Source organism: Netta rufina, assembly GCF_964035555.1.
Source record: "Netta rufina genome assembly, chromosome: 12".
Lineage (NCBI taxonomy): Eukaryota > Metazoa > Chordata > Aves > Anseriformes > Anatidae > Netta > Netta rufina.
This window is the reverse complement of record NC_140135.1, coordinates 3872682-3898227: the sequence shown is the minus strand read 5'-3', so window position 1 is coordinate 3898227 and position 25546 is coordinate 3872682. Positions and strand designations below refer to the sequence as shown.

The 25546-nt window shown below is 41.3% G+C and overlaps 1 protein-coding gene across 7 annotated transcripts in view; it reads left to right on the top strand.

The window, feature by feature from the left end:
- The first annotated feature begins 854 nt into the window (after positions 1–854).
- Positions 855–25546, top strand: part of ACSL4 (acyl-CoA synthetase long chain family member 4) — a 38956-nt gene continuing 14264 nt past the window's right edge. Inside the window, exons 1-5 of one of the 7 annotated variants that reach the window (XM_084294218.1) lie at positions 855–944; positions 12763–12822; positions 21452–21500; positions 24016–24255; positions 24536–24713. In XM_084294218.1, the coding sequence (XP_084150344.1) occupies positions 24028–24255; positions 24536–24713 (406 nt within the window). In that variant the 5' untranslated portion in view covers positions 855–944; positions 12763–12822; positions 21452–21500; positions 24016–24027. Of the gene's footprint in view, positions 945–1290; positions 1433–4952; positions 4973–9304; positions 9324–12762; positions 12823–21451; positions 21501–23559; positions 24256–24535; positions 24714–25546 lie in introns of those variants that run through there. The other 6 variants (XM_084294221.1, XM_084294217.1, XM_084294219.1 and 3 more) reach the window with 6 other exon arrangements.

Sequence of the window (25546 nt, the reverse complement as noted above, 5' to 3'; positions counted from 1 at the left end):
GGTCAGAGGCTCTGGGTGGCTCCCACACAGAAGATGCTTCCTTACCCACTGGCAGGATACATCATCACTAAGCTCCATGAAAGACTACAGGAAGTGAAAAATAGTAGGAACAGATTGCAAATATATTCTCTTACCCACTGACCATTTATGAGAAAGATTTGGAAAACAGGCTAATGGGTCTGTTTTAGTTGGGAAAAAAAAAATATCTCTACCAAGTTTGTTTGCCTAACCCTTCCTTAATAGGGAGAGGTTAAATCAAGAAATATCAAGTCTGCATAAAGCAGATGTGCCTTTGGGCATCTTGCACAATCCAGGCTCGTTCATTAGCAATGACCCGACAATAAGGAAAACAATGAGATTTGAAACAAATTACAACAAAGTAAGAGCAATAAGGGGCTGCCCTAAAATTCGTATGGCCCATGCAAAGCAAAAACCACACAGTAGTTCAGTTCAGCCTCGACGTAAGGAAGTGATGCACTTTGTGCTTTTCTAAGAATTATTACGTCTAACGCCCACATTGCATATTCTGCAGTTGCCAGAAAATTTTAGCCCCCTGCGAGGTGCTGTCTTTAATAGGAACACATTCCTGATACCAAATTTAGTTACTGCCTGTTTTCTTAGTTTTGCTTTTTTCACATCCTGCCCCGCTCCATATGGGCCGGGGGAGGACAGTGCCGGACATCTGCTCGGGACTGACGGGCGCATGGCGTGTGCTCTCTTCTTCTACGCGTTGTTAGGACGCGGCTGTGCGTCTTCCCGAAAGTTAGTTATTTGGTGCTCGCCCTGCTCGGAAGAAGCCTCAGACTGCAGCCCGCGCATAAGCATCTGGCCAGCTGCTGCATGAATCACAGGGATATTTGTGGCCTCTGGCTTTGCGAACCGCACTGGGAGCAAGCCGAGCTGCTCTCCTCAGCGCTGCGCCTGAAACCCTCCCCTAGCACCGAGTGAGTCCCCGTGGGGTCCCCCCGCTCTGCGAGGCGCCCGGGGACCCTCAGCACCCTCGGGAGAGGCGGCAGACCCTCGCTGCTGGCCCGGCCCGAGGCAGCCGGGCTGGGGAGGGGGACCCGGGGGGACCGAGCCTGCGGACAAAGGGGGGGAGGCGGCGCGGCGCTGAGCCGGGGCCGGCCCGAATGGCGTTGGCTTCACCAACCGCCCCCCGGCCTCGGGCTGCGGGGGGGACACCTCGAGCCTGAGGCGCCCCCGGCCCCGCCATCGCCCCCGGCCCCGGCCCCGCGCCGCCCCTTTCTCGGCGGCGTCGCGTCAGCGGAGGCGGCGGAGCATTGGCGGCGGAGCGGGGGCTCGCTCCTCCTCCTGCCGCTCTCCCCCCGCCGTCCCTTCCCCTCCATCCCCCCCCTCGCCGGCTCTCAGCCATTTTAGCAGCGGCCGGGGCGAGGCGGGCGGCGTGAGGCGAGGCGAGGCGAGGCGGGCTGAGGTGAGTGCTCGCGGCGGCCCCGGGGCCGCTCCTCGCCCCGCGGGGCTGAGGCGGGCGGCGCCGGGGGGGCTCCGGGAGCCGGCTCCGGGGCTGGCCCCGCACGGCGGGGGTGGGAGCGCGGCCCCGGGCGGAGGCAGCCGGGGCCGAGGCTTCTCCCGGAGCCCCCCGGAGCCCCCCCCCGGCCGGTGCCGGGCTGGGGACGCGGCCCGCGGGCGCTGTGAGGCGGTGCCCGGCCCTGGCGCGGCCTGGCGGCGCCGGCACGGAGCCGGGTGCCCGGGGGGCGGCGGGTTGGGGTTTGGTTGTGCGGGGAGGATGCTCGGGGCATGCAGATGGAGGCCACCGGGAAGCGTTTTGTAAATCGGGGCTTGTTTCCGTCGAAAGTGAACCGACCGCGCTGCTCCCCCAGGGGTTGCGAAAGGGGGCCGGCAGGTTGGTGGTATCTGTCCTTGCCTCGTCGTTATTTTCCTTTTGGGCTGTTACAGCTTGAAAATACAGACACGGCGTGCTTTGCCGTTTAGCATGAAAGGAAAATCTGCGTGCCTTACCGATTCTGAGTGCAAAAAGATCGCAAATCAGGCTACGAATAGCAGTTGGAAACACACCATCTTTCTATTTTGGAGTTGTACGTTTTGAGTCATTGGGATTTGTCATCTCTGACTAACCGCGGTGATGGGACCATGGATGTTTCTTCCCGCCTTGTGAAAATCTTAACTTTTAAACATTACATATTTAAATATTTTTTCTCCCAAATGAGAGACAAAATTCAGTGTTCCCCAGTTCCAGGAAAAAAAAAATGTTTTTCTTCTGTTTTTCATGCTTGGATACAAAATTTGCGTTTAACACAGTTCCATGGAAACCTTAAATATTTCCATGTAGAAGTTATTTTAGTAAATATTTATGTATTTTTAATTTCCTGCCCACGTATTTGTATTTGCAAAATAACCCTGCATTGTTGTCTTAAACTACACAGTTATATAAAACTTAAAACAGGCATGACCAATTTCCTTCCCCTGCACTGCCCAAGAAAAGCCTGTGATAAGGTTTACACGATATGGTAATAACTGAGGGATTTGCATCTCATGCAAACTTTACTGACCCCTTATCTTTAACGCTATCGGTAACATACGCTGTGCTAGCAAGCGGCAGCGTCGCCTCTTGTCTGCTGGCCCAATAATCCAATGTTTATCAGCAGCTATAAATTTTCAGCACAATAAACTCCCGGTGTTCTGTGGATGACACCTTCTAACAAGGAGGTTATGCTCCAGCCCTTTTATAAAGCTAGGAAGCAACTCGTTAACAAGTTGCTAAGGCGAGGCGTTAGGAACAGATATATTCCAAGAGATAGCAAGATACCCATCTAGTAAAACAAATGCACCCTATTATGCTGTTTTAAACAAAGTTAATTCCCAAGTGAAATATTTAAATGGTAGTCGGAGCCTGAGCCAAATAAACATGCATAATCTATTTGCATAATCTATTAAAGTTAATCATTAATAAAAAGGTAGTTAACGTGACAAGTGGTTGAGTGCCTGTTTGTAAGAAAAATATTTTTCATAAGAAATGTCTTATGCTAAAAAGAATTGGAGTTAATTATTAAGAGAAGTCTTCATTGTGTAGGCCTGTGGTCACCATGCTTCAGGACATTTATATTTTCAGGAGAAAGGGAAGCTTCACAGAAGGAAGAAGGCAATTTTCTGAGAAACAAAACTTACAGTTTTGTTCCGGTGTTTGTACGTTGGATTGTTATTTAGCTCGTGCAGTCTCTTCCGAAGAACAGCTGTTTTGTGGAAGGTACATCTCAAAATCTGGCCACACTACTATAATTTTCCTTTATTCCACAGCAGCTAGAGAGCAACTGTGTTGTGCTTGGCTTTGTTTCAAAGCTGCTGTGCCTCCTCGTCCCCCTGTAACTGGGATCACTCTGACACCTCTCCATCCCAGAGGTGCTCAGGGGAGTAGGCGAGTTGTACAGCGGGTCCAAAGGGGAAATTCAAGAGCGACTATTTCTCCTTGGGAAGTGGAATAGGTGGCTAGGAATTAGTAATTATTTGCTATTGTTTGTCCTTGTTTTTCAGTTGAGGGGGAAAAAGAATTTAGGATTGTCCATAATCCACAGGCACTAATGACTGCATGCTTCCTCAGAATCTCGAACTTCGTAGGCAGGCACATAAAAATGAAAGCTGAACACGGCACTAATGACTTCTGTGGCCGCGCGCTCACAGAGTAGCTTGTGTCATGATGAAAGTAAAACATACACTTGAAGTGGTGTGACGGGTTCCTTCCTTCTGCTTCTGTAATGATACGTGGCTCACGTGAAGTCTGAAAGTGCCAAGGCCCTTCCCCACAGATTGCTGTTTGTGTTCTGAGGGTTGGCTGGGAGAGCCTTGTCAGAGTCCTGGATCTGCTGGAACTGTGAGAAGTTTTCACAGGTTTTATGTGAATCTGAGCTAAAAGCCCCTGTACAGAGCAAGGCTCACGTTTGCAAAGAGGAAGCCTGACTAGTTGCCAGAACTGCTTGGGAGGTGCGGTTTCAGTTTTCTTCTTCACAATAGATACTTGCTGTGATCTGCATCGAGCCACTCAGCCGAGATCAACAAAAATAATTGGAGAGAACTTAAATAAACTACAGTAGGTTTCCTTTCCCTGCTGCTCCTTACAGCTATCAGCTTCTACCTCGTACTTCATATGAAGCATACTTGTAATCGAGATACTGCTTTCATCGAGTGCCAGCTGCACATAACATTATTTACCTGACCAAGTGCATGATCCAGAGGTTAGGAATGAGAGGTGGGGGCGGCAGCTCCCTGCTGTTGGCCTAGATAGGGAGCCCTTGGACTCTTCAGGCTACTGGGCTGCTTCTGACGCGTGCTGCCGTAGCTCACAGTAGCTTTGGAGCCAAGACTAATCTTGGTGCCGGCTTGAACTTGATCTTCTGCAAAGGTTAGGCTTGATGAGCAGTGTGTGAGGCAGGCGTGGCGGTACAATCTGCCAGGGAGTTACTTTACCTTTTCAGATGACCCTAGTGGTGGCAGAGAGCTCAGAAGGCATGTGGAGCCATTTGGCAATATGGAGATAAATTGCACAGGCGTTCTTCAGAAATAGAGGAGCAGAAGTAAAGAAAGGTGATGGTGGGCATGGAGTTAAGGGGGGAGATATTTTCTGCTAGCCAACATGTTGCCAGAATTTTGATTTATTTAATGAATTATTTTTCAAGTTTGTGTATGCAAGTTGCTTATTGGAAGTGAGGGCAGTGCTAATGCTATGGCATCAAAAAGTTAGCATGCGTTGTGTTTGGTTTGCTCTTAGGTTAATAGCTGTGTAATGTGGACATGGGAATTTGCTTCCCTCTTTGCTCTGGACAGAGCTAAGCCTCAGACCTTCTTGATTGAAATCAAGAAGTACTTTTCACCTCAGTAAAGCGTTTTGTAAGGAATCCTAGATAGTGATAAAACAATTAAAATTTTGCATGTTTTTGCTTTGTAGTACAGTTGATGTCAGATCATTGGATATTGTGCAGCTGGGAGATCACTCGGCTTCCAGGTGAGATAACTTCATCTCCAAGGTGGAGATAAAGTGATCCACCAGTTATCACAGATTTAAAAGTCTCCAAGCTGGATCATTTTAAATTCAAGGCTCTTAAATCTATTATACCTGAATATGACAGTTGTTCGGTGTGGAGGAAACCAGTGACCTAGGGTTTCCTCTGGCGTATGTTGATGTGATTGTTGATGCCTTTGAGTACATCACTGTTGCATCAGCTGAGCATCTTTTTTTCTAAAAGCATACTTTCTAAAAGTAACTTGCTTGTTAGGCAACGGATTTTTTTTTTTTTAATTTGTATTATAAATTCACTGGTGTGTCAGAAACAGTGTTAAAAATCAGAGCATGTACATCTCCTTTACTGTGTGATGATGCCGTACCTTGTCTAATTATTTTTGCTTGTTACTTTTGTTAGTGTGGGGTGGGAAATGCTCTTATTTTCATGCCCTGATCATCAGGAATGTTAACAGCATAGATGCATTATGGCAGTTAAAATATTAATGTACGTACCAATGGAAAAAAAAAAAAAACAACTAACTTTTCTTGAAAACCTTTGAAATTAGAAACAAGTTGACATGCCAAGGACAGGATTAAAATAGCACATTGCATTCCAACACTTGCACTCTTAAAACTTTTACTAATTAAAGACATATATTATTGTAGTAACTCTGAAGTGGTCTGGTTTAGTACTACTTATTATAGAAAACAAGACTGCAAGTGAGTAAGATGCTTCACGGAGATGCTTGTGTTCAGAAGATTTCTATAAAAATGTACGTTTATGATAAATGTACAATTTATTTTTAAAATAGCTGCTAATGACACATTTAGCATCTAGTATATTTGCTTCTAGTATAAGCATGGTCAACATGTTAAAAAATAAAAAATCTTAATGTCCAGCTAATGGTTATGTTTTGCAGAATGACTTGTTAGATCTGAGCAGCAGATCTATTTATTTTTAAAGATATGTTATGATAATGTGCAACCCATTTTAAGGTGAAAACAGTATTAGTACAGTGCACTCTGTCCTTGTTCTACTTAGCTAGGTGCCTTACCTAACTGTGTAGCATTCTAAATTTAAGTAACACTTCTTAATAAATGTGACTTTCGTTGTAGGAGACACACAAGAGTAGATCTGTTCTGCAGGAAGTGATGGTTACGGTTTCTTTTGAACCAGTGCTCACAGTGAGCAAGACATGTCTCTGAACCGTGTTACTCCGTGTGTGTAATTGTTCAGTTTCAGCTGTACTTACTGCAGTTAGATGTCTAGTTTAGAGAATTATTGTTTAAAGTTTCACAGCAAATCCACAGAGAAGTAATTTGAGTAGCACAGTCATCTCTTTAACGAAGGTTCTTACCTGAATGCTGCTCTTCCACAGCAGCCCACAGGCGTGCCACGTGTGCAAGGCTCCTCGTGCGCAGCGCTGCACCCTGGTGTGCGGTGTCGTGGCTCTGGGCTGCGAGCTGGGGTTATTGGGGACTGCGCCTCTGCAGCTGCTGCCTCCATGGAGCCAGCCTGTGGTACAGAGTAAAAGCTCCATTAGCAGCTGCAGTATACCTTTACGCTTGGTAATAACTAGCATGGTAATTATGATAGACGTTTAACAATTACGCAGTTCTGCTTTTCAAGAAGAATTCAAGCCCTTCCAATCGTCTTTGGAAAACCGGTGGGAAGTTGGCCGCTGTACCTAGGTAAGCTGGAGACTCAGCAGTTCTCCAAGGAGACTCCGAAGTTCTTGAATTCATTCTCAGAAGATTGCTTAGAAAATGACAGTGAGCATTGTTTGGGTGGGCAGCTTCATGAGAACAGATTTTTGCCAGCGAAGTTCTCATTTCTGCTAGCTGAGGTAAGCTGTACTGAGCTTGGTGTGTGTGGCAGGTTACACCATTCCCCGTGCTGGCTGCACAGCTCTGTCTGGCACAGCTTTAGGTATATCTCCCTGTTCCTGAGGATCCTAGTGCAGAACGAATGGCATGCCAGAATCCGAAACAGGCACTCGAGTTCTTAAAACAACAAGACACTTCAATATAATAAGATTCTTCTGAACTACTTGTAATGCCAGGCATAGATAATCTAGGCATAGCAGCCTGTGGGACAAGGAGCCAGAGAAGCTACAGATCCCTTTAATCACTCCTTTAATACTGTTTTTCTATCAAGCAAATTATTTACTTTCTCAGCAGAAGGAATAGAACATTCTGGGGGACAAGTGGTCTCTCAGTGATGTCCCCTGTGGCACTTCTTAATTTGCAGGCTTTAATTGGGCTTGTGTTGAGAACACTGTGAACAAGAGCTGACTGAAGAGAAAAACTTGACTTCAGGGTTTCTTGTTGAAGCCTTCCTCCATTAACCTTGAGGCTTTTTAATTTTGAAATGGAAAGCTATTAGTAGAGCAGTGGGGAGTGGAGGAAAGGTGTGTTATCGGATGCTCTCTCAAAGAGATGGCCCAAGGTGTGGCTTTTTCCTCTCACTTTGATGCTAACAATCAACTTCTGAGGGAGTCTGGGCGTCTTCTAGATTCTTGCAAGATGTTTCTTGATCGCCTTTCCTTATGAACCTTATAAACAGCCTGAGAAAACTTGTTTAACTTTCTGTTGGCACTCAGGGAGACCTCCTTCCCAAACGTTTGGGATGGTCAGAGGGGTGTCCATGTGAGCCCATGGTGACACGTGGGCACTGCCACTGATGGGGATAGCTTCAAGCTCTTCTGCATTCCTAGGAAGGTCAGCAAGCTGCCAGCAAAGAGCTGGCTGGGGAGCTGGGTTAGGGTCTCCTGTTTGATTCTTGCAGAAGAAACTTGACGGAGTCACCTTGATGCAGAAGTTGCCTAGTCTCAGACTGGACTAAAGCTCCGTGATGTAGCAAGGGCAGTTTCCAGCTGGGCCGAAAAGCATTCAGGCTGATAAAATATTCGAACCTGGTTTGTGAGATTGCTTCTGGGAGCTCTGCTGCAGTCTGCCAGCTTGGATGTCAGTTGCTTGCAGGAGCTCTTCAAGTAAGACACTTGGTGATGCTGAGCACCCCAAAAACCCTCATTTCCATATGGAAATTTTTCAAAGCTTAAACAACGCAACTCAAAACAAATGCCAAGCATGCATGAGCTGCTGCTTAGCTCTTAATATACTTTCCCTGTTCGCTAATAGTTGCATGCACAGCCATATCTCTGCCATCAAACCCTTTGCAGCAGGGTGGTATCCCCTGTATACCTTCTACATTGTCAGAGAGTCATCCATAAAATAATCGAGTAACTGTCCTGCTTGGTAACTGACCCTTACGCCTTCCTAAGAGCATTGTTTGCACAGATTCAGCTCACAAAAGTAGACAAATATTAGGACAAAGATATTAATAAATAATAATATTAAGTATGTAATAGTGCAAGGAGAATTTTTTTCAGTGTTGGTAGTTGTTAGAAGCATTTTTTTTCTATTTCCCAATTCAGTCTCTTGGAAAAGAATGTAGGAGGCACTGCAGAAAACAAACAAATGGTTTCTGCAGAGCACATGTGTGCCCCAAGGCACTTCTGTGGCAGTCAGAAAATCTTTATGCGTCACATAAGAACAGCACTAACACCTGTGTTTGGCTTTCTTTAAGAGTCTGCTAGTGCAGGTCAGTTTTTCTCACCATCCCACATTAGCAGAAACGTTTTTACAGATAGAACCAGGGGCACATGGATACATCCACAGCTTCTCCAGCTTCTGGCTGTGGATGACTGCACGGCTGGGCTCTGGTGCTGAGCCTGCAGGAGGGAGCCCTTCATCGGGTCGTGTGCCTGCTGTCAGAGCGCTATCAGGCCGCAGCATCAAGGGGACACGCCTGTTGATTCCTGCCCCAGTTTTTTTTTCTATTAGCTACTCTGCTGGAGCAAATGAACAGTGCTTGGTTCAGCGTAATGTGTACTGATGAGCTTGAAAGTAAAACCAACGTCTCACTGGTCTTCTGAAGTGAAAGCTAACGGTGTGCAAGTTTCTGACAGCTGAGCAACTCGTTGCTCGTTTTATATCCAGCTTACTTGGGTCAATAGCAAGCCTCCTATAAGGCAGTATTTGCTAAAATACAGAATCTCCTAAAATAAAAGATCATTTATTTCTGTGTTTCTGTAATGATTGCTTATCTGGCCACAAGTCTGATTTGATGTTTTAAGTAGGTTACTATTTTATAAATCACATTATGTGCATTTCTGTACACTAGGAGCCACCCGTACTAACTGAACCAGGAAACCTACTGAGAAAGGCGTACAGAGACGCACTGGATTGCAGATGAGGAGCATTCATCCGCTAAGGCCCTGCACTGGCAGTTTCTCATGCTCGGTGAATACACAGCGGCCTCACTGTCTGGTTAGGCCACAGAAACACGCAGGTACTACAAAGCACTGTCTAACTTTGCACAGGGTTGCGGTTAACAGTGCTATACCTGTGTGTGGCAGGTGGTACAGAAATCTGCAGGGGTCTTTCTGAGTTAACTGAGTGCTGCCATCAGTGTGCTGTGGGGCTTGTAGGGCTGAGCGAGGCCAGAGGTAAGGGTACAAGGAGGAGGTGCTGTGGTAATTGCCAGTAAGAGCATGCAAGTGTCTTGCTGCAAAATCCAGTGAATCGATGGGGGTGCTCACATTTAAGGAAACGTTTCACATTGCCCAAGCAATGTCAGGCACTTTGTTGTCTCCTCTCCAGTAATTACACCTGCAGTATTTTGTCGAGAAGATCCTGCTAACCTAAGTACATGGCAGATAGAACACACAGTGAGTCATTTTCAGCATGTTTCCTCTTGGAAGCGAGAGGAGCTGAGCAGCCCATGAAATGTCACTACTGCAAGTATGCTGGGTAGGTTTGAGGAGCTAGAAACTGTCCATCTCACTGCACACTGAAAGTTGATTCGAGTATTGGTTAACAGCAAATCCCCCCAAATTTATGAATGAGGGCATTCTTTTCATAGCTTAATCTCTCAACTCAGCTGCTCCCTGTTTCCTGCACCGTATGACTGCTTTGGATTAGGAAAATTACTAACTTCCGACCTTCAATAAATAACAAATTATGCATATTTTGGAGTATACAAAATTAGTCTGTAATTAATTTTCAGTAAGACATTTCTGTGCTTGCAAGTGGTTGTTGGTGGTTTTGTTTTGTTCTCTCTTTTTTTTTTGTGGGGGTGTTTTTTGGGGGGGAGGGTGAGGGTTGCTTTTAATATAAATTAAAGTAGGTTAGTTATCACCCTACAGCATCTGGTTGCTTTTTTCTAATGCCGTACTACCACAAGCATGGTATGCTTGCAAGAGCTGCAGCCGGCACTCCCTCTGGATCCTGGTGCAAGGGGATGGGACAGAATGGGACAGCAAAAAGTAGGTAGAGGCTGCTTTAGCTCCATTTTGTGCTTGTTTAAGATGCTACAAAGCTATGGTGTAAAGGTGCAAGTGATCCTGTGTCAGCTGAGCTAAACCAACGTTGCCACTTCCTCCCTTGCACTCACGCTTGTCTGACTGGATAGGGAGCTGCTTCGGGTACCTGGCTTGACTTGAAAGCTTCGTGTAAGTGCCTTGCTGCAGAATGTGCAGCCCAAGGGAACAGTCTGTGCGATCACAGCAGTCCAGAGTTGGACTGAGTTAGCTGCCATGAACCCAAACCTAAAGACTCTGATAGGGAACCAGCAGGATTTTTGCACTGCTGTCACTTCTCTGTTTGAGTTTCCATTATGCTGAAGTCATGTTATTGTGAATCCAAGAAAATCATTTGCCCTAGTTGCATATAACTCAAAATGTGTTTTAAGTACTATTTATGGCATTAAAATCTTCAATCCCTTTTATATTCTTAATGTGACACTTTTTTCACAGTAAAAACGTGTATCTTCAAAGAAGAAGAATTGCAATACTATACAGGCTAAGTGTAGTTTTACAGCATTAGTTTCCGTAGCTTTGAATGTTACATTCAGAAGAGTTGAGACAAAAATCTGCTGCTACTGGTAATGCCAAATAACAGCAAAGCAATGTAACGGGGCGGGGGGGGAGCAAGAGATCCTGGTTTGCGGTGCCTGTGGTCCTCTAGTAGGAAGTGAGGATGGAGCAGTCTGTCTGGCCCAGTAGCCCATTAATTTCTCATTTTGCACGTTACTGTACATGAAGGCAGCTGCACGTACAACTGATTCATACTGCGTATTTACACAGTATAGTTTAATACTGAATTTAAGATGCTTGTTTTTGTGCCTTTGTTAGCTTGGTATGTGTTTAATTTTCATTATGAAAATAGATTCTCCCTTTATTTCATAAGCATGCAAATGGTTTTGCATTTTTACAAGCTCTACCATGTTTAAATAATGTGGTCAAAACTACTTTCATTATGAAGGGTATCTCTATGGGGAAGAGAGGAAGGAAGAAGGGGAAACTAAGCTTGCTATTCATAATAAAACTCAGGGTCAAACTGGTGAAACTGGGATAGGAGCAAGGTTATGCCTTAGAAAACCGTGAAAAGCATCCTGCTTGGCTGAGTATACTACTGGACATTGTGGGATTGTCAGTACTCAGTCTGTCTGTGGTTATACATTCCCCTTGCTCTGGTTCATGTAAAAGAAGCTGCATAGGCATTTCAGTATTTCACTGAAGCTCGGTCTTTTGAGTATGTTTTTCTTACAAGCCTTTCAAGAACAATACCTTACAGTCATGTAAAACTGGACTGAAAAAAAGAGCATGCTAGACAGTCCGGGAATTTTAGTCTAGTGTAAATTAAGACAAAAACTTGTTCTATCAGTGGGCTGGTCATGTTGTTTGATTGCTCATAGATGGTTTGATGAATGGTAGTCACGTACGCAGAAGGGTCAGTGATGCATGGAAACAAGCGTAAGGTTCCTTTCAGGTCACACCACCCAATAAAAACGACCAGGCGGTGAGCAGTCTCACCATCTCTCTCCCCCCGTCTGACACTGTAAAGATGTAGCAGTTATTCAGGTACATGTATAACCTACACCCACTGAAACTACTGTTGTGTGGAGAGTAATCCTCATTAAACGTAGTTCATAATTTCTGGAATACGTGCATGATAAGAAGATACTGATATAGCTTGTGTGTATGCTAATACTACTCTATACCCAAAGTGTGAGATTTTAGCACCACCCCAACAGTTTTAATGCTTGCTTTCCTACCTCTCTGAATTAGGGTTTCTGTTGGAGACATTGGATGCAGATGTAAAGGGGGGGGAGTGTTTCTGGTGGCTCTTTATCTAAGGTAATTCTTCTGTGAGACTGTTCCTCAGACAGATAAAGCAGTCAATACATTCATTACACATTACCTATTAGTTTATAAGTTTACCTTCCTGATAAAAAGCTGAACATGAAAAATATTTCTGTAACTTGGATAGTATTCTGTAGATTTAACTTCATAAGTTCATGAAAAGTAAACTTTGAATACCAGGCTACCAAAGCTTTAAAGTTGATGCTATTAAAAGCAGTGCAACATCATAATGCTGGTTTCAACCAAGAGTAAATTTGGAAACTTTTTGTCAGGAAGAGTGTTTGGCAGCATGTTGCATGTTTGAAATATCTGAAGGCACTCGGAATTTAGGTGAAAATACAGCACTCCAGACTGGTAACGTAAGGAGTTCCTAGTGGTATCCCCTGATTTAACATGCAGGATCAGTCTGCTCGTGTTCTTAACAGCAAGTAGGATTTTGCAGTTGTGTAAGTGATAGCACCAACAACAGCCAACAAAGCTTGCATCACCAATCCAGAAAAATGTTGGATCAAATGGTCTGTTTAGATATGTTTATAACCGAAGAGATGCCTAGAATTTTCACTATTTACTATTTTTCTTTTTTAGATTTTTGTGAACTTATCAGCCTTCTCACCTAGAAACATTTGAGTTGCAATCGCATTAAAGGTAAAGACTGACTTGTTTTTTGGGTACTAGTGAGCAATCAGATTGATGATAACTGGGGAATGGGCACTTAAATAATCCTTACCAAAATTCTGCAACAGTGAACTTTGTCCTAGCATCACTATTATGATCAGTCTGAGTAGTGATAGACTTGGAGTGAGGCCTCTGTTTCTAAGTTGATGGAAAGATTTTCTAACAAAATGAGCTTTTTGAGTATCACTGCATTTGTTAGCAAATAAAATTCTGGTTTTTGTTGCTAACCATAATTTGCTATTGTGATTATTCTTTCCCTTTTTCAGAGCAAAAACATTCCTATAAGTAAGCTGAAGAAATGGTTAACAATGTCAGTTTATTCCTCTCCCTTCCTTTAAAAATCAGGTCTAAGACTGGTTTACCGTCGGATTGATTTAGTGCTGTACAGTTTATTGCTTTTGCAATTGCTACTGTGACTCGTGCTTCATTCTTACTAAAACGATCCAGTTCTCTAAATGTCAAGCCATGCCATCAAGTTTAGAGATGTAGCTGTGTGGTCTGTGCAAGCAGTCACTCCGATTTTTGTTGCCTGAGCTAGCAGGGTTCGAACAAGCCCTTTCAGGAAGCTCTGCAGATGCCCTGTGCTCCCAGGTGGTGCCGCAGGGTAGGACCTGGCAGCGGAGGCAGAACCAGGTGGTAACAGGGCTACACGCCGTGCTGGCAGAGCTGCCCTGCTCTGCTGTCTCTGCTTTGAGCACATGAGAATGACCCAATCCTGTAAACACGTCCTCTGCTGTTTTGCAGAAGCTCCTTGAATATTTTGGACTAAGAATATCAAAAGCTGTCTGCCTCTGAAATTGTACATGTTACACAAGCATGTTGGTGTCTGTGAATAAAAAGTGCCAACGCACTTCTATAAATGTGACTGGCATGTGTGCGGTACACTTTTTTTAAAAAGCAAAAAACAAAACAAAAACCCCACGTTGTTTCAGAGGTCTTTTTTTCTCCTCTTTTTTTCTTCTTTTTTTAACCTTTCTTTCTCTAAGAATTGTGCTAGTCTCCATGTTAATCTCCTGTCTTGGTGTGAACAGTTGTTTGAAGTATTTCTGCATTTTCTTCCCCATGCTGGTGGCATTACAGCACTCAGGAGATTGAGCAAAATAATATTCAAATCTGTTAAATCTAAAAACTTTAACCTCCACATTCTGTGTAAGAGAAAATGTGCTGAAATGTTTTTGTTCATCTTTCTTCCTCTTTGAAGTGTAGCTAAACTCAAAGAACTGTTCCAGTACAGTAAGTCAGTAACACTGTCTCCTCTGGTAGAAAATGCCATGACCAGTGTTACTTCCCTTGCTGCCGGGTAAAACCCCAACTTCCCTGACTAAATTGGTACACGCTGCATGAATCGATACGCTGCATTTATTATCTGTGTACAGCTCATCAATGGACTATACCCCCAGATCGTCTGAATAAAAATTAATGCCTGAATTGCCAAATAATGTTATTAAAATAGCTGTACCCTAAAGATCTCCATGTATCACTAAGCACAACATGAAAGTAGCAAAAAGCAAGTTCACTAACAAAACATCTAGAGTAAAGTGAGTAAAAAGTTGCAGTTTAAAGCCTTGTCTTAGGTGAACCTTTATCTGTGAATTCCAGCTGTGTACCTAGAGATGACAGGTATCTAGATAAGGTGCGTTTGACTAGATAGCTTATAGGATAGGTTCACTGTGTACCAAGCAGTGGATTATGCTCCAACTTAGCTAAAATTAAGACCAGAGGGAAATTCACTTCCTTAAACAGACAAAACACATTGTTGCTGTTTCCCTGGAAATTACGGTGATTATGCAGAAGATTAAAATATGGTTGCTTCCAATGCACTTAACTTTCATTGACTCTTAAACCATTTTCCTCCACAGCTTAACTAGTTACATGATGACAATAAAAAAGCAGAGATGGCTCACGCTTGAAATCTCAGGGGTATCCATTTCAAATGCCCATGGGTGGGGACTCTTTTCTTAAAATTGTGTTTTTAAGTGCACACCCAGTCATCTGTATACCAGGACATCTGTGTGGAGAACATTTCTCAAAATTGCAAATTAAAAAAGCCTCATTCTTTTTGCTTAGTCACAGCAAAGGGAGGAATTCGCATTAGGATAGTGAACTCCATAGAGAAAAGTGAAAGTGTATTGCCCAACCCCGGTGCTCCTCTTGTTGACAGACCCACAGAATTTTCAAAACCCCATACAGATGTCAGAAAATTCCCTCCCCAACCCGCAGCACACTTTTTTGTAGGCAGAGGCCTACTGATGTAGTAGGAACAGGAACTAACAGGAACATTTACTTCTCTTTTTTTTCATCCCCTCTTTTTTTTTTTTTGGTATGCATGTAGTTCATTTTACTACCTAAATTATGATCCCTGTCAGGGAAGAAAGCAAGCTAATGCCACAGATAAAAGACAATGCAGTCTTTGATAGGAAGGATAAATATAAAGTTAGTGGCAGTATTTTTTTGTTGAAATGAAAACTGAAGAGACCCTCTGTTTTTCTGAACTAATACAGAATAGTACGTGGAACTTCAGTCTGGCTTAATTTGCCCACTCCTGGTAAGATATTTAAGAAGAAGAAGAATATAATCTGTCAGGGTAACTGCAGTAAAAGGGAGAAGCTGTTGGAGCACATTGCTGTGTTCAGATCTGAGAGGAGTGCAGGAAGTTATTTTCGCTGGAATCCTTCAATGGAGCATTAAGACGGGATTATGATGGTATCTGCCATTACGCTGCATGCTTGGCTGGCAGACTGGGCTTCTGGTCATGCACTTTAGCATTTTAATGTTTGAGTTGCTCCATTCATAAAAAGGTTATTACAGAGCAATGCTGATACATTTCAGGAAATTTATAAATATAGGAAGTAGTTTTTAACGTCCAGCTCTCCTCTGTTCATGTTACTAAGCTTTGGTCAAACAGATTGATTAGCTGAATCCTATTGAAAAAAGAATGATTTTGTGTTTGCTTTCTCTTTTGTTCTTACATAGTAACGGAGTCATGCTACTGTTTTATTTTGTGTTGGTAAATGCTATTTTATGTTTTAAGTATTTCTGATGTATCATCACAAAAGTATGTGCAGTTTCTTCCAGGTCAGGCTGTACAGATGTTTGGTAAGATACCAAACATGAGGTCAGCAAATAAGTGTTTGTATTTAACCTGTGTAGCTATGACAGTATCAATGATTTTTTTATTTTATTTTTTTGGCATGTTGAGTAAAATGTCGTTAACATTTCTTGTCCAGGCCTAATACCATGACTTGGTCGTTCTGAACTTGAATGCTAACACTTCTGGATTCAGTGAAACAGTTGTACCCAAAAAGGATAAATATAAATGCATTGTCTCTAGATAAATATTACAATGCTTTTTTATCCAGGAAGATTATTTGCTGTATTCCTTCATTTTTACTTGCAAAACACAATGCACCAGTTGTCCTAATTGCCTTACATTGTGGAAGGATGTTGTTGAAATAATTACTGTAAGCACAGGGTAACATCTTGAGGGGACATGAGCACGCAGTGTCCATGGATATCTTCCTAATACTGACGATAATTCAAAAATGGATAAAAATGAATGTTTAATAGACCCAGGAAAGCAGTTGGCAACTAGAAGCAAAAGAGTAGTTAGAAATTACAAATGTAACTTATGTATCTGCAGCACCCCCCCCACCACCACATTATTTCCATCTGACTTTGAAGATTGTAAAGCACCAGACGTTATTTACATCTAATGTTCCCTGAAAATGCAGGGAAAACTGAGTTCTTAACTTTTCTGTATTAAAAAAAGAATGGCTTTGATTAAATTCTCACTTTGTTGGGAGTGTTGTGATTAGGAAAGCAAAGCAAAATCTAAACTATTCATTGACTGCTGAGTGAGGTGAACTCAGGGCAGAGTTTAAGAAGTTACCAGGAAGAAGTAACTTGTGTGAGTGTTGCTTGTCCCTTCCAATGCGAAGTAAACCAGCTTGACGTGAAATAGCACAGAACAGCATGCCAGTCTTTAGATGTCCGTGTTCCATACAGAAAAAACACAGCGTGAATGTCATCGAGTTCAGTGTGGAGTCTCACTTGTGCTTTTGCATTGTTTTATTTCTCCCTTTTCTAGCTGAAGTGTCTCTCTTCGGCCTGCAGCCAGTATCTTCGATCACATTTTCAAGTCAGAATCACCCTTATAAAAGTTCCAAACATACACTGGTTATAAAAATTAGCTTTAAGAATTTCCTTGTAGTTACATATTCTGCTAGAGACTGCACAAGAAGTCCAAGATATGGACCAATTTTTTTGTAATGCATAAGTCCAGTTTTAATATAAATTGTTTTAGGAGATTCTTGGGGGACCTGGGGTATAGAATTTCTCAAGGACGGTACATTTTTTGCCTTAAGACTCAGGCAAGAAAACTTATGGAAGACGCAGAAAATAGGGCTTCTGTATTTGTAGGTCTCAAACTTATTTGATCTTCTAGACCACATAATTCAACAATTTTAGGAGTCCTCTACCTCTGTACTTCTGCAAAGCAGCTTGCTATTGAGAAAAAAGCAGGAAATGAAAAGATGATAACTTAAATCTCACTAGTTGGATCGTCAGAGCCATTGAAGTCGCAAGTTCTCCATTGCAAAATGTTTTTTTAAAAACAGACTCAGAAGTAGGCAGTCTATACGTTAATCTTCTTCCCTGGTGTAATAACAATTCTTAATCAACTGTTAAAGTAGGCTTTGCTGAACTTGCATGGCCACAATCCTCTGAAATTTGTCCTTGGTCATACTGCTTGCCTTTTCATGTGCTTATGAATAAAAGTTGGGTGAAACACTACAAATGCATAGCTTTGCTGCTGAACCACAGGAGCAAGAGTAACACTCATAATGCCTGATGAGTTTGGGTTTTATGTTGAGATGTTTAAATCAGGCTGAAATACATCTTTATTTCTGTATGTTTTCCTTCTTAATTTTTGTACCCTGTAGACAGAGTATTTTGTAGCTCTTGGAGGAGTCTTGAGGCAAAATCAGTATTTTTCAGTTGAGTGTTTTCCATCCTCTTCTGAAATACTGTGTATTCAAGCCAGCAAAAATGACTGTGTTCATTTCCTTTAACAAAAATGCCAGTGAGACAAAAGGCTGCCTTTCACTTCCTTTACCACAAAAACTACGTTTTAACAGCTGAGCTTGCTGTTAGTTAAATTGAGTGCTAGCATGCACAGACTGGAGTATAAATTGGATCGGCTTGTGACCTTGTCCAGCCAAGGTTTGTGATCAGGTTACAGCACAACCAGCACAGGCTGGTAAGGGAGGAAGTGCTGGAGTGAATGAGCCGAAGGTACTCGCCGTGCGCCTTCTGCACAGAGCTTAATGAGGAAAAGTAACAAGAGGTGGGCCGGGAGGAAATACTTCCCTGGGTCAGTGGGTTCTCGGTGGATAGTTCTCACCTGTGGATTCTTGCCTTGGCCTTCCATGTTTTTTGCCTTTGGGGCACACAAACAGGCCATATCTTCTCACTAAATGTTTGCTTGCCCTTATGCTACCCTTAGAAGAGACAGTTTCACACCAGCCTGCTAGGTAATTAGGAAATACAGGGTAAGAGTGGCTGGTCTGCTTTCTGTTACAGTTGTGCTGGAAGTTGCAGCAACAGATTTATGACATTTGACACTTACAAACTGATTTATTTTCATTTTTCTAATTGACATTAACTGCATATATGTTCTGAGGCCATAAAACAGCAATGATTTACTTTTTTCTTGAAAACAAAAAGGTGATTTTCATTTAGCAACGAAGTAAAATCATTGCATTAACATTTTATCACTCAGCAGTAAGAGACGCAAGACTTCCTAATACTACTTGTGGTTTTGCTGTTTCGTATAGAATCTATATTTAAGAAGGTTCTCCAGACTCCTGTCAGATCTGCTCTATCTGACTTCCCCCCTCCCTCTTTGTTCAGACATAGGTGATACTATTTACACTACAGACACAACAAGAGCTCTTGAAAACTCTTAAGATTTGGAGCCACTACTGCATTTACAGAGCACAGAAGTATTTCTGAAACTTGTAGGCATTACTCTGGAGCTTTTCATTGCCTCTTGACGTACAAAATTGTGTAAGAGGAAAATGTTTAGAAATCTGCCAGTGAGAAAGGAACAAAAATTGAACCTTGTGTACTTTTTTTTTCTACCATGAGTAACTTGCATTGATATTGGCAGTTTGTTTTTATATATAAAAAATATGATCTAAACACTCAATCATCTCCCTTAGCTTTTATTCTTTCAGTCTTTCTAACCCCAAAAGAGTTGTAATTAGTCACAATATTATTCTAACTCTTACATAGAAATATTCTTTCATTCTTCCGTGTGACAGGTATGAATTTGGAAAATCAAAATTTGTAAAGAGCCTGGTAGTACGCGCTTTTTTGTTTATCATGTTTAAGCTTGCTGCTTCTTTTTGACAACATAGTATTTCTCAGGCTTTCTGTACTTTCCTTTTTAAATACTAAGCTTTGAGTTCCATCCAGTACAGGAACAAATTCAAGACTAGTAGATATTGATTAAATTCCCTTCCAAAACCAGACTTTAATTAATTCCCAATGTATTTATTTTTCCACTTATAAATTATGCATGTGTATTGTGCTTTCCAAAATGTTTCAATCTGCCCCAATGCTAGAGAAATGTGAACAGTTGTTACTTATTCATACTGGATTGTTTTGGAAGATTTCAGTACTTCCTGAAAGGAGTCAACCTTAAATAATTACGTTAAAGCCAGAAATGTGTCTCCATTTGAAGTTGGAAAGAGCTCAGTCATAGGAGAACCAGGATTTCCTCCAGTGTTGCTTTTAAATTAAACAAGCTTCTTACTTTGCTGATTTTTTTAATCTAAAATACTCTCCTTTTCCTGTCTAATGTTATCACTCTTACTAGAAGACTTTCTTAACATAACGAAAATACATTTAAGAAGTTGCAATGAATGTTTCAAATGGATCAGAAGTTTGTTTTCATCTAATGATGAGATGATATAGCAATTTGGATCCCTGTCAAGCTTCTGAACACAAGAGGAAGAACAGTAAACACTGTCATTCATGTACTTTCAGTACTAAGCCTTTACAGTGTTTCAGGTTTGGCTAATTAAAGCCTTTCCTAGTGAAGATAATAATTGCTGCTTTAGTAGAATTAAACTGCATAGGATAAGATTTCTAGGCACAGACACTTTAGGTTTTGAGTTACACTTAGAAATGGTAGTTGTATGTGCAAAAGCTGGGTATGTTGTTTCTGTGCTGTCTGAATACTTGAATGGAAAGAAGACAAAGGCATTTCCTCTATGAACAGTCACCTCCAGGCGTATAAACCCCTCTCCTTGTTCCCTACACACACCTGCGCTCTTACTTAGTCCTATAAGCTTGTATGGCTACTTAAAAGATATTTTTTTGTTTATATGTGTATATGTATAAATAGCATAGCTGTTACTTGTTCCTTCTCAGTTAAATTAATGAAAAGTTATGAAAAGTGCCTGTCCTTTGATTTCAAGCTTTGTTCCACAGCCCTGACTCCCAGACAAGAGTAAAGGGTTGCATATTATCTGTCGGAAGCTTTTAAGTGAAAATATCGAAGTCACATTACACCCAAAGAATATCTCTTCCATCTGTGGCATAAAATACAGTACTGCTGCTTGTATGAGCAATCACATCGGTTACTTGTTCCCTGTAGCAAACGTGAACTCTAGAATTTCTGTAACCCCCCAGCATGTACTACTAATAAGGGACAGCTTACCTCATGAATGAGGTTGCTGAAATGTACGCTGTAACATACCATTGCAAATGACAAATGAACTTCAGTCTGCAGAATTGCCATTTCAAAATTGATAGAAGAAGCCTACTCACTTGAGGAGAATGCTTTGGAAATGCTGAAAACACAGCTATCTAGAAGAGAAACTACGTCTGGTTTTGATTTGTTTTGTTATCTTAGGCTTTCTTAGTCATGCCTGACGCACGCTTATTGCTGGGAACATGCGTCTCCTACATCAGGAACTGGAAGCTCTGCTGTTTCCAAAATAGATAGATAAGCTTCCAAATATTCCACTTCAATTGCACAATTAAAGGAAATAATAAATTTTGTAAGTCAGTATAGAATATTACACATTCTAAATATTCTCATGTTACATAACAGCTGCTATGAGTGCATGCCATTTTTTGTGTGACTACACTTTCATTTGGGAGCAAAGTTTACTGAGAACCGTTACTTTGGTGGCAGCATGCATTCGGCTTGCCTCACAGCTCTCCTTGATTGTGCGTTGATATGAACATTGCATCTCTCATTGTCCCTTTCTCTCAAAGACTAATTAAACTTAAAGACAGTGAAGGCATAAAGTATAATTTGAATAGCTAAGTTTGGCTTCTAACCAAATGGAATTGTTGTCTAGGTACATCTGCAAGTTCATTATGTCAGCTTGTTATGCATTATATTTAAAGTATGATAAATATTTATTGGGCATGAGTGTAGGACAGTGTAACGTCAAAGGCTAGTCGTCTTCAGGAGCGTTAGAGGAGAGATTGGAAGTGGAAATAATGCTTTCCTGCATAACATCCTTTCTGCAGGGCAAAAAATACCCAATCTCTAATACATTTTTCTTTTCTGTTTTAATAGAGGTCTAATTGACACTGAATAAAACCCGGCCATCACTGTCAGATAGCTTGTAAGTATACATGTGTGTGTAAATGTGTGTATGTGCGTGTATGTGTCTTTTTCTGGATGTTCAAAGAAAAAGGTCAAGTGTTTCTTCTTGGGTCTTAGCAAGTTTTTCCAGCAATTTCTGTTAAGAATTCCAGCTTATTTATGTCAAAATATAAGCACTTTAAATTGCCACAAATGTGTACAGATTAGCTGAGCTCCCTGTTTATAAACACTTTTTAAAGTATTTCAAACTAATCTGAAATTTCAAGATGAATGAAATGCAACCTTTAACATTTGCTTATGTGAACTTTAACATAACTGGCTGCAAGTGTACAAACAAAGCGTGCTTGTACGTGCACTTCACTCAAATGCTAAAAGCAATTTCAACAGGGTACCAGTTTTAGGACAAAACAAACCTCCCCCGTTAAGACCCTTTTATCATAATTTTATGATTTCAGGCAGTATTTAGAACATTCTGATGAGGTTTCTGTGTTAGTTTTAGCACTATGGCTGGCTTTTGTTTTAAATACAAGCTCAAGTGCTTCCCTTGGATCACTGAATTAACTGGAATGAAAATACCACATAAGATTTGTAATATAAACCGGTGACCTTCATTTTAGAGAACTGGAGCTTGGGAAAGTAAAATGATATGCCTTCTGCTGAGGTTTGACTGTTTGATGAGTAGTTGATGATGAAGAGGTTAACTAAGGCAGACTAAGCATGTAAGCTTTGAAAAGAATGTAGAATTTTCTTTTTTTTAAGAAAGTATGCACTCTTTTCTTCTGAACAAGTCTGAGCTTAGTTTCATACTTCACACTATCATTCAGTAGCAACTTGAGATTACAAGTTTTATTAAAAATATAACAACATGGTGATGATGTTACTTCAAGTATCTGAAGATCTCTTAATCTTATATTACGTCAAATTGTGATGATATTGGCTACAGCGCAACTGCAGACAATGGAATTCTTATTAAAAACTCCAACAAGCTATTAATACATTTCTGTTGTGCTGTTAATAGCAGCTGTCTTGTTTAACCTGAAATGTTAATTGTAGCCTCCCTCACCTGAGGTGGCAAGTACATTAATAAAGGTACATTTTGAGGTGTGCCTACATTCTTTTAATTCCTGATGGAGCCCTGAAAATTTCCCTGTTCTCATCCATTCCATTTACCAGAATTTGTCTGTGAAAGACTGGGCTTTGCTATAAGCTAGTCAGTATTTACTTCCCTGTGTCTGAGCTCCTGCTCTTTTGCTAGTGCACCTTTGCCTGCTATTTTTCCTGTCGTGTGCATTGTTGGCGTGTTTGCATGCTGTGTTTGCATGCCGTCCAGATGAAGATAAGCACCTCTGTCTTTTATGTGCCAGTAGAGACTAGTTACAGGGAAGTGGGCTAGCCGTGACTGTGGTTTGTTGCAATGGTTTTGTTTTTCTCCTATTTCAGTCTTTATTCAGGCCCAGTTCTCCTTAATGAAGACAGATTTCTGACATTCTGACAAAATCTTGCTAAATTATGCTTTATTTTAAATTGGATTGCATTTTCCATACCTGGAGTTCAGAAATACTGAAACAGTTGCTGTTTTTTTTGGTTTCTTTTTTAAGGAGGGGGAAGAGAGGCCAGGGAGAGGAGAATCTATGTCATTGATCCCTTTCCAAGAATCTGACAATCATAGACAAAAATTAGTAAATCAAAAATACAGTTGTTGTGGCAAAGTTAATAAAGCAATTTTGGAATATTCTTTAGCTTACATGTGGGTTTTTCAAGACTCTATATCCAGATATATTTTAGTCTAAATATAAATTGATACAACATTCTGAAAGGCAGTAAGGAAACCTACTGTGTCATTCCATTGTAATACAAATATTTAGGGGGAAAACAACTGTTGACCTTTCTGATAATTATGCAACTGTAGCATTGCACAAGTAGCTTAAACACAATATTATGATGTGAGAGGACAGACTTTATCTCTACAGCCCTGAATTATTCCAACAGAGATACTGGGGAAAAGTCTTCGAAAAGTAAATATTTGTGGATGCAACAAACAAGTATGGAAAACATTCATCCTCTTTAATCTTCAGAGCAGTACGCTGCTGTATCATGCAGTCTGTTAAATCGGTTAATTCAGTCTCCTTGGTCTTGATGCATTTGAGGTGAAATCTTAAAGAATTAAAACTATGGACTGACTGTAATATTACTAATTTAATTCTTTTTTTTTTTTTTCTTCCTGCTCTCTGCTTGGCTCTGGTCTTCACCCACAGGTGTCCACTGTTGGCTCTCAAAGGTTACTAAAATTTTAGCAGCTGCCTTGAAACAGAGCTACCTAAGCTTCACTTATCGTTGCTTCTTCCTACGCCATACTGCACTGCTGCTTTTGCTCTTGCCTGCTTCAGAACACAATAAGAGATTTTCTTTTTTAAATACCTGCAATGAAACTTAGGCTAGAAGTATGCACCATTCTTTTGCTGCCTGTGTACTTGTTAATATCTGTGTACAGTATGCTTGTATTTATTCCATGGTATTTTCTTACCAACGCAAAGAAGAAAAAGGCTATGGCAAAGCGTTTAAAAGCTAAACCCATCTCGGACAAACCTGGAAGCCCCTACCGTTCTGTCACTCACCTTGACTCACTAGCAAACATAAACATTCCTGGAGCAGACACATTGGACAAGCTGTTTGACCATGCTTTAGCAAAGTTTGGGAAAAAGGACTGTCTTGGGACCAGAGAAATACTGAGTGAAGAAAATGAAATGCAACCAAATGGAAAAGTGTTCAAAAAGGTAAAGCTTACAATTTTGTACTTAATTCTGATTTGGTTTTAAGCTGCTTTGCATCTTGCTTCACCAGCAGAGGCCTCATTAGCGGTCTTCCTTAGTCTTCTCTTTATAATATAAAATATCCAGTAGTTAAAGAATAACACGCTACCTGATGCACTATTTATTCTGCTTCAAGCAAAGTGAAAGCACTTGTGGTGTTAGGCACCAACTCAAGTAAGCAGGTAGTGCTGTACCAACAGCTTCTTGTAATCACAGGTGTGTTTTCTTTTGTTCCCTGCCCCAGTTAATCTTAGGAAATTACAGATGGCTGTCCTACGAAGAAGTAAATCAGAAAGTGAGTCGCTTGGGGAGTGGACTGACTGCCCTGGGACTAACCCCGAAGAGTACTGTTGTCATATTCTGTGAGACCCGAGCAGAATGGATGGTTGCAGCTCTAGCCTGCTTCAAGTATAACTTTCCTCGTGAGTGCTGAACTTGTTTGCTTTGAGTATATTTTAGAACCACTCTGCAGCACAGCTTTGCTGTTAAGAATTTTGAATGTTCCAATCCTGTCACTAATGGTATGAGAATTTAATAGACTTGCTCCGCATGTAGTCTGATATTTGTAGGTTTGCAGCCTATTCTATGCATAGCAGAGAATTTACTTGCTCATACTTATGAGATTATTCTTCCTGATTCTATTGTAGCAATATTTAAGGTATTAGAATAATGGAAAGGTACAGATACTACTCAGGTTTTATAAAATATTCTGAAGACTTGGTCTGGGGGAAATGCAACCACCATGGAATGTTTATAGCATTTCCTGTCTGTAATCTGACTTCCACATCTGACAGATGAAATGGCTATTGGAAGAGAGAAGAACAGTAATCAAAATTATATGCTAGTCTGAGGGTTTTTTGGTAACACTTTTAAGTTGCTCAAGTTCATTACCATGATGTATATGCTTTTTTTATTTATTTAAGCAGTCAAATGTATAAACTAACCTGAGGCATACAAACTTCTTGGTGAAGTAGCAAAGATTCCTAGAGAGTAATGTAACATTTCTCTCTTTTTGTCCTTTCTATATGATCCCTACTTCACAGGAACATTAACCTCCTTTAATGTTTCTTGGAGGTTAAATTTGAGACAGTAGCACAATATTAAAGGAAAGTACTTTTCTCGGTAGAAAAGGTGAACTCCTCAGTGCTTGTGCGACACTTGATGTCATTTCTGTGACTGATTGGGGTTAAAAATAATCTAGCACCACGAATGCCATTCTGATTCCTTAACCTGATTTTCTGCCTTGCCCCCATCA